General features: G+C 52.5%; 1 protein-coding gene across 1 annotated transcript in view; it reads right to left on the bottom strand.

The window, feature by feature from the left end:
• Positions 1–1972: 1972 nt before the first annotated feature.
• Positions 1973–16309, bottom strand: part of RPA1 (replication protein A1) — a 34460-nt gene continuing 20123 nt past the window's right edge. Inside the window, exons 12-17 of the mRNA XM_035139473.2 lie at positions 15270–15418; positions 11407–11539; positions 10084–10260; positions 6567–6674; positions 3718–3804; positions 1973–2951 (exon numbers count right to left, since the gene is read on the bottom strand). Coding sequence (XP_034995364.1) covers positions 2838–2951; positions 3718–3804; positions 6567–6674; positions 10084–10260; positions 11407–11539; positions 15270–15418 — 768 coding nt within the window. The 3' untranslated portion in view covers positions 1973–2837. The remainder of the gene's footprint in view (positions 2952–3717; positions 3805–6566; positions 6675–10083; positions 10261–11406; positions 11540–15269; positions 15419–16309) is intronic.

Raw genomic sequence — 16309 nt, 5'->3', positions numbered from 1 at the left:
GAAAAGATGACCCTTGGGGGTCCCTTACAGCTCTACAATTCTATGAACAGGGTAGTGCAGGAAGCTCCCGTGAAGAGCAGAAGGCACCATCTTTCTCTGGAAGAACGTCCCCCTGCCCCCCCCCACTCAATGTGCTGCTAATGCACAGCAGCCCATCAAGGGAGGCTGCGAATAACACAGCCATTAGCGCAAACTTACCCGCTTGCCTTGCTGCCCTGAGAGATAGCATAACAGGTGAAAAAGCTAAATGCCTGGGAATTTTAGCACCCCCGCAGATAAATGGAAGCCTTTGAGCAAGTAAAAAGCAGTTCTCTTCCTCTCTTGTGTTTGGTGTGGGGGCCAGACTCGCCCCACGGAGGGGAACCGTCTTCCCTTTCTATAAATAAGATGGCCAAGGCAGGCTCCCTGCCAGAGCAGCCCAGTCAATAGGGCTTTCTCTGTCTGTGCTGCCAAACTTCACTTTAAGGGAGTGTATTAATTACGTAGTCGATATCTGTCTGTTTCATTAGTGTATTAAATACCTGGATCAATAATATTTATACTGTTCACAGAGACAGCCTTAAGTAGGGGGCAGGGAAGGGGAGAGAGAGAAATGGGGGACGTTTTGGACCTGGAGGATTCGAAATGCCGGGGGAACCCACCAGGGACCAGCCAGGGCCTTTTAATGGAAAGCATAAAGCACTGGAAAGAGACAGGAGCCAGATTATCACTATCTGTTTTTCAGTCCCTTGAACAACGAGGCACGGGGGAATTCAAGGAACATTTAAGAACTGGAAGCGAAATGATTCGGTTCACTTCTCCCTCCCTCCCACAGAGAGAAAGGGGAAGAGAAGGAACACAACTCTCCACCCACCACTCCCAAAGAGTTAAGTGAAAAAGCGGCTCGATTGCGGAGCGCCACCATTGGCCTTTTATTACAGCCTTTACGAGGAAGCTAATGACTCCATGCTTGAACCTAATTAGGACATATGGCTGCATAGAAGACCTTGGTCACAGCACTCCCACTATGGTTGTCTGCAAACAAACCTACAGTATTGGTGTTTTCTTTGCAGGGGAGGCTGCTTCTCTCCCCTTGCCCCACATTCAGCCTCAGGCCAGAGAGCCACCGGCACACGCTGAAAACTCCATTTCAGCCCTTGTCCCCTTTTCCTTCCTGAATTTGGGGCTGGGTGGTTGTGGTAGTGAATGGAAGCCAGGAAGGAGTAGAGACTGCTTAGCAGAGCAGAAAGAAAGACGCTCACACCAAACCTGCAATTTGTCAATCGCCAAGCGGGTGGAAGACCATAATTTCCCAGCCAACGTTTCCTAAGCAAGGTCAGAAGGAAGAAGCGCCTAGGCCCCAGAGCTTGCTTGGGAGAGCCAGAGAGGGATGCTCTGCTCCATGGAGAGAGCGAGGAGGGCCAAGAGGTCAGGGGACGAGGGAAGCCCCACTCTCATGCTCGTCGCCAGAGAGGACACGCGCTATACAAGGGCGACCTGTGTGGGCAAAAGCATCGTTTGCTCCAGAGCCGCCTTCCAGTTCACACCCCACAGGGAAGCTGCAACGCTGCCCGGCCATGCAGCCAACGCTTTGCTGCAGCTGGCAAATGCATAATTCATGCAACCAGAGGCAGGCGCAGCTCTCTGGCTCTGCTAACTGGAAAGCCCAGCAGCAACAGCACCTCTGTTCCCAGGACCAGTTCACGCAGAGCACGTGTATGTAAAGCCTGGTTAGTTCTTAGGCTGCTGGGTAAACGTTAACAAATAAATAAATAAAAAACCCAAAATGCCAGAGAGGCCACCTTCCCCAGCCAAAACAAGATCACATTATCGGCTCTCGCTGACACAAGGCTGAGAAAAACTGCCACTCTTCCATCTCGCCAACTTCAGCCCCAGCGTCTTTCCCCCAAGTGAAAGCGTATTATGAAAACTAATTAATTGCTTTCCAGTAATGAGAATCCGCTGGCGTTTGCAGAAAGCAGAGACCACAATATAGAACTAAATGCTGTTTATAGAAAGAGAAAGGAGGAAGAAGGGGCCCAGGCACATCCTCCATTGGAGGCTTCTATGTCCTCAGTGATACAAACAGAGAAGGCATTTCATTCACACACAAAAATTATGGACAGGTAGCAAAGCCACCGCAGTCAGAAGCCCCCAAAATGCAATATTAATTGAAGTGCAAAACTAAAGCACTGCTTTGTAGTTGCCTAGATTTCCCAGGGGGATGAAGAGTCAACGCTTATCAGCCTCTCTCAGAAGAGACAATTTTGATTAATATCGGGCCCATCTGACTCAGTCTATTAAACCCTGAAGGAAGGATATTCTTCAGATATAAGAGATACGTCTTTGATTAATAATTCTGCCATATTGCCATTCCAGGCATTAACAGTCGCCTGGCACCTGTGGAAGAAATGAAGCCTTTGAACATAAAGGGGCGGAGGGGAGCCTCTGTTGAGCTAAGGGACCCCTTCCACACAACACCAGCTCCCCTCACAGGCGTCCTGACCCCTCCCACCCAGGTCTTTGAGCATTTCCCAAGTTTGTGGGGGGCAAGGGGGGTCTATCGCAGCCTGGGGTCTCCCCTTCCCCAGCTCAGGCTGCAAGCATTCCCTTCATGCCGGCAGGTCTTCTCCACCCCCCACCCCAGTCAACAATGGCACTCAGCCAAGGCACAGGAACACAGAAGTCAAGGGAGGCAAAGAAGGAGATGCAAAACATTCTGGAACTTGGCTCTGTGCAAGAGTGTGGAGAAACCAATTCAAACATTTGTTATTCTACAGAACAGTTATCCTACAGAAAGGACCCTGGCTCTGCCAAGGGGAGCGGGGGCACCAGTGCCAGGATGTTCATTGCCCTCGTCAGCACCCCAGCTGGGCAGCATTCTTCCTGATGGTCCCGATCAGCCTCCTGCTGTACTCCTGGTGGTTGACAGGCTTGACGTCCAACGCTGTCGCCTTTAGGCGCGATTCGTCCTTGGGAAAGAGAAAAGGCTTCAGGTGAGAACACCGTTCTGTCTCTGGGCTCGGCTGCGCTGCTAGCAAACCACCTGGCGCGGCTGCCCAGTTCCCGGCATTGCAAGCAAAACCCGGAATTGATTGGGAGAGGCCCAGTTCTCAAAGGCTAATGCTCTGGCAAAGGCAGAATCCTACACTGCGTGCAGATCGAGGGAGCAGCGTAGTGGTTAACAGCCTGCCTTGTGAGCTGGCTCAAGTTCACAAAGTGGCCACAGGCAAAAGCCTCTCAGGCCCCCGCAGGAGCCTCCAGCAAAGGAAGATCTCTACTTAAAGGGAAAGAGGAGAAGGGGGAAAGTGTCTTTATATATATAAAACACACACACACAAACATGGATTCTTTTGGAAGAGCCACAGAGGTGGGACCTCCTTCAAACCCATCTCAGTTTCTAGTGCAGACACTCCCCTCAACCCCAAGCAAAAAACACCTGCATGGACTTCCCCCAGATATAGTTTTAACTCCTTGCGGCTACTGTTCACCATGCAGCATTTCCTGCTGCTGGTTTTCAAACCCTCTTTAATGTTGTCTAAGCTCTGTGTGTGACGTTCCACTGGACAGCCTCCAGTTCTATTCTGGCAGGCCCGCCTCTCTCCTACTTTTTCATTATAATGCTCATTCTTCCAGCTCTGCCAAAGAAGAGCCCAAATTGCTAAACAAACAAACAAACAAACAAACAAACAAACACCCCAATCCCACAAGACACAGATCTGCGTGTGTCCGTCTTACGTTGAAAGTCTCTTGCTTGACTCTGACCCGGAATACATGGGTGGTGAAGCTGGCTTTCTGGAGCACATCATCAAAGGCGCTCTCATTCTGTGGAAGAACGGCAGAACAGACACGTTGAGATCAACCCTAAGCTGGAAGTGAGCCTGGGGAGCACAGCAGAAAAGGCACTGGGGCACCTTCAGCTCCAGTCCTAAGCCAGCTCAGAAGTTCCTTCCCAAGCCAGACAGACAGGCAGGTTCACCATGAGACGCTATCGGCAGAAGGTGTGGGAGGCTTCTCCGCTGCGATTAAAGGCGGGTGCTTAAAACACAAGCGTGGATGGCCCTTTCCTTGTTGCCAGGAGCCTTATCAGAGGCAGTCAGCTGTCCCTGCTTATCTTGCAAGCCACATCCTGAAGCTGCAGTTGTTCCAGCTGGGGGGTAGGGGATGGGCAGGTGCTGAATGCTCTCTGGTCATCCATAGCACCAGCGCTATAGAGCCACGGGCTTCAGCGCGCAGGAGAGAAAAGCAATGGACTAGCAGCTCGGATGCCAAGCACTTGTGCCCAGGACACACCTCACGGGAGCTGCTTCCCTTCATTCCACCCCAAACGCAGCCAAACTCTCCGGCTCCGAAAGAGCTCTCCATTAGCTGGCCACTGCATGACCCTTTGCCTCCCCTCCATCTGCATATTCCCTCTCTCCACAGCCTTTCAAGATGTGCTCATCATCTGTGCCGATCTAAGCAAGGCTAGCCCAACCCTCAGAGCTTTAGCTTAATGATCAGGCACTGGCTGCCCAGGAAAGGGGCCTGCAGAGAAACAAGGAAATGCTATTATCTTGTTGTGCTAAACGCACAGCTTGCGTCCTCCTTGGCAAAATGGCTGCTTTGAAAGCAGCGAGGCAAGGCGCCTTGCTAGAGAGCACCGCTGCCCATCTACCCCTACAGAGCACGGCTCTTTTGCCAGCCACAACATCTCTGTTCCCCCAAAATTAAGACACAGCAAAACCTTTCGTTCTTGCCGGAGTCTGCCCGACGAGAGGGCAGATCGCGTCGCAGAAGCAAAACCGCATGCCAGGAACTTTAACTGTGTCAGCTGGAAGCCTTTTTTCTAGTTCAGGAAAGCAGGTGAGCTGCTAACGCAAAGGCAGACTCTGCACCACAGGAAGGAAATGGATGGGGGGGGGGGTTGTCACATTAAACGAACACAGGTTCTTCAGGGCACGAAGGACTTGCTCTTCCAAAAGCACAGCATTCCGGCTGCAATCTGGAAAGGTTTAGTAAGAAAAGCTGCTGCCAGATCAGGCCGGGGTGGGGATGGGGTTCATTTAGGCGAGCATCCTGTTCTCACAGTGGCCAAGCAGTTGCCCCAATGGGAAGCTTGCAAGCAGCATGTGAGAGCGCCTGCTAATGCTAGGCGCAGGGGCTCTGGCCCTGGAGGAAGCACAGAGCCAGCACAACTCCTGTCAGCCAGGCTCCTGGCCAGCCCTTTCTGGAAACCAACTCTGGTTTCTCATCAAACATCCAGCTACTCCTACATATATGAAAAGCAATTTAAGGAACAAACCCCCCCCCAAGTGATCCCTATAGGACATAGAAAGAGTGGATGGAAAGGGTGGCAAGAAGATGCAAGGACAATCCAGGAAACATTTAAATTTTTCAGTGTAGTGCAGTATAGTATCAAAATAATTTATTTACTTGCAGAATATGGATAGGTATCTTTTCAAAACGAGCAAGAGCATCCTTCCATGTGACAAGAAGGGGTTAGAGGAATTCACAGGAGGTTATCCCTGGAGAGGCAACACCAGGCAAGAAGGGCAGAGGCAACCTCAAGGAGGCAATACGCCCCGAATGTCAGCTGCTGGGAGAGAGAGAGTGCTAGTTGATCTGGGACAGCACAGCAGTAGGAAAGCACACAGGCCTCTGCCAAGAGACCACAGGCCACTGGGGGGTTCTGCTCAGCCCCCCCACCTCCCAGAAATAGCATCACTATGAGGGAAAGACAAGCCTGGGTCCATTTATGGGCTGGAGAAAGAGCAGCTGCAGGGAGACGGCTGCTCTCCCCGCAAAAGAGAATGCTCAGACTGCAGAGTAGAAGGGAAGCAGACTTCAGGGAGAGTCATCCGCTGTGGGACCACTGGTGTACTGGTGTGTTGTTTTGCGTGCATTGTTACAATCTGTTATTATTATCTTAAACTGTCACTATAGGTGTAATTGTTTTTAACTGTTTGTATTTACATTATTTCTTAAAGTCTGTACAGTATTGTTCTCTTATACAGAACTGCTTTCATTTCGGAAGTGGAGCTGATTTCCATTCTCGTTGTAACTGCTTCATTTGTTTCATAAGTATGTATTTTACGTATGCTGCGAACTGCCCAGGTACCTTGTGGTGAAAAGCGCATTAAGAAATCTAGCAAAATAAACAAGTAAATGAAGTATTCTGATTGAAAGGCAGGGCGCAGGCCTCCCAAAGTAAATGGATCCCAGGGAAGGCAGTGCACAGCTCTTGCTAAGGACTCCTCACGCCCCCCCCCCCAAACAGTCCAGGCTGCCCTGCAGAGCTACTCCAGATTTCAGGTATTTTCTCACCGGGGTGGGGGTGGGGGGCGTTCTCCAGACAGAAGCAGGGCTGTGCCCTCAGTGCCTCCCATTTTCAGACAAAATGGTTACACGCTGCCTTGCCTGCAGTCCTCCTGCCCCTGGCATTTCAGACACAGCCCTCCCCCCCACCAGTAGGCAGACCCCCCCAGGGCAAGCCCCCCAGTCTCCCCTCCCCAGAGAGGCCTCTGCAGACCCAGTAATGAGTGCTAAAGCATCCAGGTGACTAAGGGAAGAGAAGCCCCCAAGGCAAGCGACACAAGTGGCCTGACCTTTTCCTTCAGTTCTCCCAGGAAGGCTGTGTTCTGCCCAAGGATGGTCTCTGCCGACTCCTGGAAACAAGTCAACCACAAATTGTCCTGGAAATCAGCAATGTTGACCTGGAGGGGGGGGGAGAGAGAGATAAGAAGAGCAATGATAAAGCAGCATGGCCTCAGCCTGGAGCCCCCAGCTCAGCCCCTCCAACACCCTCCCCCCCCCAAGCCTTGACCCCTCCTGTTTCCACTGCCTGCAGGCAGCCACCACAAGTGGAGGCACACATGCCAGGGGGCAGCGGCCACCCCCCCCAAAGAAAACGACATGTCGGGGGGGGGTGTTGGCAGAACGGAGCTCCTCTCGCACAACCAGGCAGCCCAGAGCCACAAGTCAGGGCAGAGCGCGGGGCTCCTCTGCACAGCCCTTCCCCAAACCTCTGTCTTTCAAAGTCCTTCCATTTTATCCCCATCAGTGCCCACATCCATTATTCAAAGCAGTGTTTCTGTGCTGTGAAAGCAGCTCAGGGGTTCTTGAGCAAGTTTGTTTTCTTTTTAAAAACAGAAAGAGAGAGAGATGAGGTAGGGATGGGGAGTAGGAGCCTGGCCAAGAGGCTTCACTTCAACTGGCCGCATCCTGCTGGGACCATGTGGGAGAATCAGAGCTGTAGCTAGGGTGTGGCCAGGGGTGCAGGCAACCGGGGGGGGGGGGGGCAAAATCGGCTAAAAATATGTCCACAAATATAAATATTGATTATTGCCACATAAGAAATGGTTTTAAATAGAGGGTGAATTGAATGGGTGGAAGGTGTTGGGTTGGAGGAGAGACGGAAAGAAGAGCCCCCATGACTAGGGGGCGCAATCTGGATGGTTCTGCAGCCATCCCCAGCCGTGGAGAAGAAGCAAATAATGCCTTGTTAATGGTGGGGCCAATAACAAGGAAGGAAGAGGCGGGACAGGCGAGTCAGGAGAGCCTGGTGAAGGGCAAGCCTGGCCCTCAATTATGACCTGAAAGGCGAAGAGGCTGGGCTCTGGGGCTTTGGTTGTGGCAGAAAGCAGGCTGATAATGCCTGATGAGCATTTAGATGCCTTCTGAAAAAGACAAGACAAGACACTTTTGTGTATTTCCAGGGTTAGGGTCTCATCTGCTCTGCAGCTCCTTCCTGGGACCACCAGCATCTCTCTAATTCTGGCCCAGCCCCCCGCTGCCTGCTTGGGCCTCACAGCCAAACACACTCCCTCGGAAGGTGTGGGGCTCTCCTTCCTTGGAGGTTTAGCGGCAGAGATTGGCTGGTCACCTGTCACGGACACTTTAGCCAAGATTCCTGCATTGCAGGGAGTTGTACTAGAAGACCCTCGGGGTCGTTTCCCATGCTGCAATTATATTCCCCCCTCTTTCTCTCCCCCTCCTCACTATCTTCACCATTTGGGGCATGGGGGCAGGCAGAGAAGGGATTTCAAAAGGAGCTCCTGTCAAACACCAGGCAAAATCTCTTGCCCACCGCAGAGCCTAGCAGAACAAATGCGGAAGGAGAACTCGAGTGGCCCGTAATTCAGAAGCACTTCTCCGGCTTCTCTCTCCCTCTTGCCCTCCCACCTCCACTCCGTACAATAAATCCTTCCCCCCGGGGGACAGCTCCCCCCACCGACACGTCCTCAAACATTCTAATAAGGTGAGGCCGTCAATTTGGAGAGGCTGTTCATTTAGCCGCTCTATTAGCTGAAGTGTTGCCTCCAGCAGCCGCCAACCTCCCCTTTGCAGGCTCCCTGCATGGGAGTTTCTAAAGGCGAGTCGCAGGGGCCCTAATTTGGGGGCACTTTTGTGAACCGAAGGAAGGAGGAAAGCAGCGGCGTTGCTCTGGAGGTGCAAGCAGGCGTCACAATGGCAGCCCTCAGATGCTCTGCTCCAAAGCTGGTTCCCGTTAATGCGCGAGACACAGAACATTAGCCACAAAAGAGAGAACTAAATATAGGGAGCAGCTGAATGAGTGCAATTACAGCTCTCCAGAAATGCCATTCCACATTAGCTTATCTTCCTAAGAAAGAAACGTGGGCCAGAGATGCTCCTGCGCTGAAGGGTGCGGCGCTCGCAAAGTGGCTCCGCTGGGCGAGAGGCATTTTGGGTGGGGGGTGGGGAGGGAGGGAGAGTAGAGGGCTTGGGAGGGCTCAAGGACCGCAGGAGTCAGTTGAACAGGACTCCCTTGAGTGGGGGCAAAAATGATCTATGAGTTCTACTTCCTCCTCTGCCGCAGTCAGACACCTGAAAACGCTCTCCAAAACCAGCCACTAAGCGAAGCGCACAAAGGTGTTGTGAGCACACAGTTCTCAGCGGCAGAGATCCTAATGGAGCAGTTCCCAGTTCAGTAGGAAAAGAGCAGCAGGGATAAGGGACGTTTAACGGCACAGCACCATCTAGGCTGTGCAGCAGCAGCAGCAGCAGCAGCAACAGCAGCACTATGAGCAACCGGAAAGACACACAATGAAGAGGCAAGGCCAACTTTAAAAGCTTAGCCATTAAAAAGGGGCATGTTCTGAACTGAATTCAACAAACAGAGCGCACAGTTCAAGAGGCTGCAAGGCCCCTTACAGAGCAATAGCCTGGATGGTTTAGCACAAAGAAATAGATGGTCATATTGCTTATAGACATTGACTTGGTTTGGAAAAATATACTGACATTTGGAATGAATATATACAGAATGTAGTAGACTATTAATGACCACAGGTGTATTAAAATAGCACTTAAGGTAATAATATCACTGTCATGGATGCTTTAGCCGAGATTCCTGCCTTGCAGGGGGTTGGACTAGATGGCCCTTTGTGTCCCTTGCCACTCTACGAGTGTGTGTGTTGGGTGTAAAATGTATGGAAATGTAGCTGATTTTACTAACTGTATTACACTGAACGTTCTGCCCTTTTCTTTTCCCTACCTTTTTTCCTTTTATCACTTTATTTCTTTATAAAGGAAATTCTACTAATGGGCGGTCATGGCTGAAAGGGGCCCGTTTGGCCTGGGTGGGCATCAGAGCAGCCGTTGCTGCGCTCCTTGAAGAGGCTGCCGTGAGGAGCGGGAAGAAGGCTTGCTTGGCCCCTCTGCCTGGCATATGAACAGTGCACCTTTCCATGGGAATGCAGGGCTTAGGGACAGAGGAGCCGGCCTGATGCCAGGTCAGGACATCTGGCTCAGCATTGCCTGCGTTGACTGGCAGCAGCTCTCCAGGTTTTTGGATGGGAGTCTCTCTCTCTCTCTCTCTCCCTGCCTGCCTGCCTGTTCTGACAGTGAGCCTTCTCCCGCAACTCCAGAGAGGGAGAAACAGAAGGTGGTCTCCGTGCACTCACGTGGTCTGGGAAAGACCACTGCAAATGCCGATTGGCTCAGCATAATCTTCCTCGTCCGCTGGAGCAGGAGACAGAAGCTCTTTGGTGCTCATCTTTCCCCTTAGCAAGAGCAGGCTGGCATGCGCATGCACACACACACACACAGCGCTCTCTGCTCCTCCTGTCTGTGAAGGGCGCAGGACCTGCTGGAATATGGACCCACCTGGAGGATCATGCGGTACTTAAAGCTGGAGCACTCCCGGTCACATTTCTCGCAGCGGTAGAGCCCGTTCTGCAGGTCGACCAGCTTCTTGTTGCAGTCCGGGGACGGGCAGGCCTGATACATGCAGTTTTCCTTGCGCAGGTACACCACTGTGGCCAAGCAGCTGAAGTAGTCCGCCTGGGGGGGGGGGACAGGAAATGCTGTGGATGGGTTTTAGTTTTTCAACCCCGACAAGCCACCCCCAGAGCAGCACCTCAGGGAGACAGGCAGCCCTGCTGGAATGAACACTCCCAGCACCTGCCCCCCCCAATGTTAAAGGGACCCCAACATGCCACACCCCCTGCTCAAAACCAGAAAGGTCCACTGGCTAATCATTCCTTCGCAGAATCAGCCAAACTCCCAACAGTGTGTTGAACAATGCGCCTGTGCTAGTTAGGAGTCAAGATAAAGAACTGTGTTCATTAAATATCCTCCAACACATTACCTGAATTGAGATATTGTAACCTGCGCATGTGTGTTTTAATTGACTGATTAATGGACGAACCGTTTAGAGAGTGAACTAATTGAGCTGGCTGAGGAACCTGCCTGGCTGTGAGGCCGACATTTCCCTCCACTGCAAATGTGAGGCCCTTTGTCTTGCCTTATTAACATCCCAACACCTCAAGACACCAGGGTTATTGCTCTTAATTCTTATTTTAAAAGATAATGAGCTGTTATCAAGACTGACATTTAGGCTACCAAAGTGTTTCCTTCAAGTTTCTGCTCCACTGGAATTGAATTGCCTCCAGACACGGCATGATTTAATGTGGTTTAACTGCGTTGCTTTTAACTGGTTATTTACTGTAAGGTTTAGGAATGTCTGATGCATTCTGAAGAATAAAATACAGCCACTTCAGTATGAAACATTTCAGGAATTCCAATATGCAATTTTTAAATTATTTTAATTTTTGTCCTTAGTGACTCTGCAAGGAGCACAGGAAGCTGCCTCAGACTGAGCGAGACCATTGTGCCCAGCCAGCTCAGGAGCGTCTCCTGCATCCTCCAGGGTCTTAGGCAGGAGCCTCCTTCCCAGCCACACCGGGAGATACTGTTGAGGACCTTCTGCTTGTCAGGCAGGTGCTGTGGCCCTTCCCCTGAACGTAGCGGCTACTTTTGTTTCTGAGAAAGGGAAGGGATGCTGAAGGGGGAACTTGTCTAAGGCTCTGCGCATGACTTTGTGGGCAGCAAGGGGGACCCTTCTGGTTGCAGGGCTCTGCTGGGCCTCCACCACCTCTACCACAGGAGCCCCAGGGAACAGCCCCAAACGCTGAGTCCCCATTGTACCTTATCTCCTTGCCCCAGGTTCTCAGACTTGGCCTCATGCAGACTCTTCCAGTTGGTGTCTCCACCTCCCATAGGCCCACTCCTTGTGCCTGAGATGGAGGTGGGCTCCAGGAGCTGCCCTTCAGAGTCAAACCTGGAAGCAAAACAAAACAAAGCCCAGGGCTGGGGGGGGGGGGTTCTCTCGACTCCAAGCAGAAACAGAAACATACCAGGGTTTTTATTTGTACCCTCCTGCGCTCAATGCAAGAGGGATTTTTATCAATGGCTTGCACAGGAAACAATTACAGTAACTTGTGTATATTACTCACCAAAATAGCATTCCAGGATATGCTAATACTCCATTTTAATTAGTGCAATATTTTATAATCTTGGAAAACGGGGACACGCTCCGCTTCGCTCGTGCACCAACTAGAGGCCGTGGCTCAGCACTGCAGCCGCTTTGGAGGAGAGCTGAGGGCACTGGGACATTTGCACGGTGAGAGCTAAATTACACGCTCACATTATCTTTGCAGAAGCTTGGGAGAGAAATGCAGGGAGAGCTCAATAGATCCCGTGCCTGAAGTCAAAACCAGCCGGCCCCTCTGCCAACCAGATAAGCCACTGCTAGCACCTCTGCACCAACAAGCAGCACAGCAGTTTAATTTGTTTTCTAGCACGAAACGCTGGCCTTTGTTTCATCAGACCCATCAGGCACGGCTAACAAGCAAGGAAGCGAGAGAGCCGCTCACGTTGGGCAGAGGAGAGGGGCTCAGTGACAACCTCTCGGGTACCGCAGGCGGAAAGAGAAACAGAGGAGAGAGAAAAAGAGAGAAGCAGCAGCCCACACCAACAGCAGCAAGAAGCCGTCAGGGCAGCGAGGGGAGGGCGCTCTGCTTCAGGAGATTTTTGTTCCCCTCCACAAAATTGTTTTTTTTTATTTCACCAAGCTGGCTGGAAGGGAGAGAAAAAGGGCTGAACACAGCATTTTTCACTTGTGAACACTGTTGGCTTCTGAAGGAGCCTGAGGCAGAACGCCAGGTGGGAGTATGCAAGGGCCAGAGCAAAGGCAAAGCCCTCCCTCAACGGAGGCAGGACACAGGGCCTGCTAGGAGAGAGCCCAGGCAGAGTCCTGTCTTCCCAGGGGACCTCTCAGGCCTGCCTTTGCAAAACCTCCCTGAGGGGGTGAGCACCAGTCTAGGCAGCTAGGCAGGCAGGGCGCTGCCTGAGTTCCTGTTCCAAGGATTCCCCTCTCAAGCCTGCAGTGGAAGCAGGCACCTCGGGGAACACAGCCAGCCTGAGCTACTGACCCTGTTCTGGAGGGATGCAGCCACATCCCCCTCTGGAAAAAATGGGGACTGTGCTTGAGAAGGACCCACCAATAATCAAGGTGGCAACTTGCGGGGCTCACATGGACCAGCGCTCCTCCATACCAAAGCAACAGCATTCCTTGCCTGCGAACAACTAAAAGGCAGAAGGGAAAGGAGTGGAGCCAAGCCAAGCCCTTAAGTTCCATATGCCCATGAGCCCAAAATCACTTGCACATCTTAAGCAGCTCAGCTCTGACTACCCAAGAGGTAAACAGGCCCTGAGAGTCTGAGCTGAAGTGGAAGCCGCAGTTGTGTTCAAGAAGAACAACAGAGGCTGCCTTATACAGAGTCAGACCACTGGCGCATTGTCCACACTAACTGGCAGAGGCTCTCCAGGGGTCCAGGCAGGGAGTCGTTCCCAGCCCTACCTGGGGATGCTGCCAGGATTGAACCTGGAACCTTCTGCATGCAAAACAGCACCTCTCCCACGGAGCCGTGGCTCTTCCCTTTCAAGAATGTTCCCAGAGGGATGAAGTCAGGCAGGGGGGCCAAGGTCCTTTCGAGGCTCTTTCTCGCAACCACCTGCTTGGCCCTCCTTGACCACGCTCTGCACCACCACTGCTTCTGCCTCACAGCTGTCTGCCCCACCTCTCTCCGGCGCTCACTTCCTTCCCCAACGCGGTTACCAAGAAGGCAGGCTCAGCCTCCCAAGCCCCTCTCCAAGCCTCCATCACGCCTGCAGAGCCGTCCATGAACGCCAGCCCACGCACCGGCACTCCAAGCATGCAGGAAGTGCCCGGAGACAAGAGACGCCACCATCCTGTGCCTCTCCTGGTGGCTTCTCAGGCTGGCCAGCAATTCAGAAGAGAAGCGTTTGGCAGGGGGAGGAGGCAAGAACGGCTGCCTCTTCTTCTGTCTCTGGCACAGCCTTGAGTGTGCCAAGAGCACTTAGAGAGGAACAATGCGCCAAATGAAACGGAGTGCATTATTGAAGTGCCTCCGTCGCTAATGGATTCCTTTCCTCAGCAACACACACGAGGCGGCAGAGAGGGATTGTCTGCTCCCCCGTTTATAAACGGGCGGGGGGGGGGCACTGAAGCCCAAGGTTAACCAAGCAACTTTCTCAAACTTGTTACGGCTGATTCAGGAATGCAGGCGAGCTTCCCTGAGCATGTTTTGGCCACGTCTGGATTCCTCATATGTCAACTGGCGGGGCAGGAAAAACTCTCCCCCTACCCCAGCCCCAGAACCTTGTGCTTCAGCAGGCAAGTGTGGAGCGGCTACAGCCTCTGGGCAGCTGCCAGCAACTAAATGCCCTTTTGGCATCGTGTCAAATGCTGTAATCAACACAGAAGCCAGAGTGAAAATAAATGGCAAGCCCCTCCCAGAACAAGAAAGCAGCATCACCCCCCCCCCTGAAGAGGCTCCAAGGAAGCAGGAGTCTTCTACAAATGAGAGCAAATGGAAGGAAACACAAGCGGGGGTCCCCTCGAAGAAGGCTGGTCTAAGGGGCATTTGGTGGGTGAGGTGGGAAATCCGAAGGACAAGCCCCCTCCTGACTGATTCAAACCTGGGGTGCAACGCAGCAGGGAAGTCTTGTGGGGCAGCCTGGTGTGATTTGGACCACAACTCTCTCCCCCACCCCCACCAGTGCAGCCAATCAGACTCCTAGTCCAAGCCACCTGGAGGGTAGCAGGCTGGCCTAGTGGGCAGATCTCACTGAAATGGTCAGTAACCATTGGGAGACCTTGCTGAAACGACCAGCGGAGAGTCCAACCACCCGGCAGATGGCAGAGATGGTCACCAACTTGAGTGGCTTTAAACGGGGATTGGACACATTCATGGAGGAGGAGAGGGCTATGGGAGGCTGCTCTCAAGGATGGCTCTGCCCTGCCTCTGCAGTCGGAGGCACGGATGCTTCTGAATGCCAGTTGACGGGAGCCACAGGGAGAAGGGAGGCTCTTGCGCTTCAATCCTGCCTGCTGGTTTCTCACAGGCATCAGGTTTATTTACTTATTAAATTTGTATGCCGCCCTTCATCCGAAGATCACAGGGCGGTTCACAACATAAAAATACAAAATCTGGTTGGCCGGCCACTTTGTGAATAGGATGCTGGGCTAGATGGGTCATTGCCCTGATCCAGCGGGTTCTGCTTATGTTCTAAGGAGCTGTGGTGCAAGAGCAGCCGCCTGCAAAAAGCTCCCAGCGGATGGGTTGGATCTGCCTCTCACTCCCCTGTCCTCTAGAGTGCCCAGAACCTGCCCTGTGAAGCAAACACCTTGCCCCCTTGGCTCCAGAGCAGAATCCCATTTCATGCTGCCTTGCACAGATCGGGGAACTGCTTCTGCCTGACCCTCTCCCCACACCCGACATCTGTTTCAACACCCAATCCTGCAAGGTTTTGTCACAAGATTACCGGGGTGGTGGTGGTGTTTTGCCTCTCTCAAGAGGAATAACACCTGAACTTCCTAGTGCCTAGTTTTTGCATGCAAGCATGTGGCCAGCAATGGCGTGGGGTTTACCTTCCTCCACCCCACTCCAGCCAGGATGTTAAAGCACAGAAGCGAGCAAGCGTACCATCCACGCAGCTTGAAGGACTCTGGGATGTCCGGGTTGATGAGGATGCTGCTCGATGAAACAACAGACAGAGTCCGGCCACCAAAATCTGAGACTTTGACTCCCTTGATGGCCACCACAGGGTGCTTAGCTCCGTCAAAGTTCTCTGCCTGCGAAGATAAGGGGGAAGGGGCACACTCATTCCATAAGAGGACATCTGAGTTTAGGGGAAAGGTGAGCAAGAAGCGGCATGATAGAGCTTGAGAAAATGACACATGGCGGGGGGAAGCACTAGAACTTGCGGACATCTGACAAGGACAGGAAAAAGAAAGTATTTCCTTCCCATCATAGCACATGAACTCTGGAACTCCCTCCCACAGGAGGCAGTGATGGCCAGCAACCTGGATGGCTTTAAAAGGCAATTAGACAAATTCACGGAGAAGAAAGTAGGTAGTAACCATAGTTACTAACACTCATGCTTCTGTTCTGCTTTCACTGTCAGGGACAGTACTGTAAATGCACCTGAATGGCGGTGGCAGGGAATCCCAAGAGGAGAGGAGAGGAGAGGAGAGGAGAGGAGAGGAGAGGAGAGGAGAGGAGAGGAGAGGAGAGGAGAGGAGAGAGAGCCCTACTGGGCCATGGCCACTAAATGGACTAGGCACGGGGTGGGTGAGCCACTGCCCTGATGCAGCAGGCACTCCTTGTACGTCCCTATGTAGGGCATGAGAAGCAGCATGGCTAGGGGGTCTGGGTCGCCCCGAGTCTCCCTAGGTGCAAGTGCACCAAGCCCATGAGGAATCCACAACAGCACTTTGTCAACCAGCCCCTGGTTCTCGGGTGGCAGGAAAGGTGGTGCTTGCTGGGCTCTGCTCACCCCCCTGCATAACTTCCCAATGTTTCAAAAGCAAAAGGAGTTTGCAGCATCGACCTAGGAAGCCACGGTGCAAAGTATGGAAATGACTCCCTCAGTGCTTTCTGAGCACGACAGCATTAAACTCAAGGCCATCACGACTCCCTCAACCCTATTTGGGGGCGGGGAATTGCAGGGAACAAAGACCTTA

Source organism: Zootoca vivipara, chromosome 15, assembly GCF_963506605.1.
Source record: "Zootoca vivipara chromosome 15, rZooViv1.1, whole genome shotgun sequence".
NCBI classification, from domain to species: domain Eukaryota; kingdom Metazoa; phylum Chordata; class Lepidosauria; order Squamata; family Lacertidae; genus Zootoca; species Zootoca vivipara.
The sequence above is the reverse complement of the archived record's forward strand: the minus strand, read 5'-3'. Positions and strand labels throughout refer to the sequence as shown.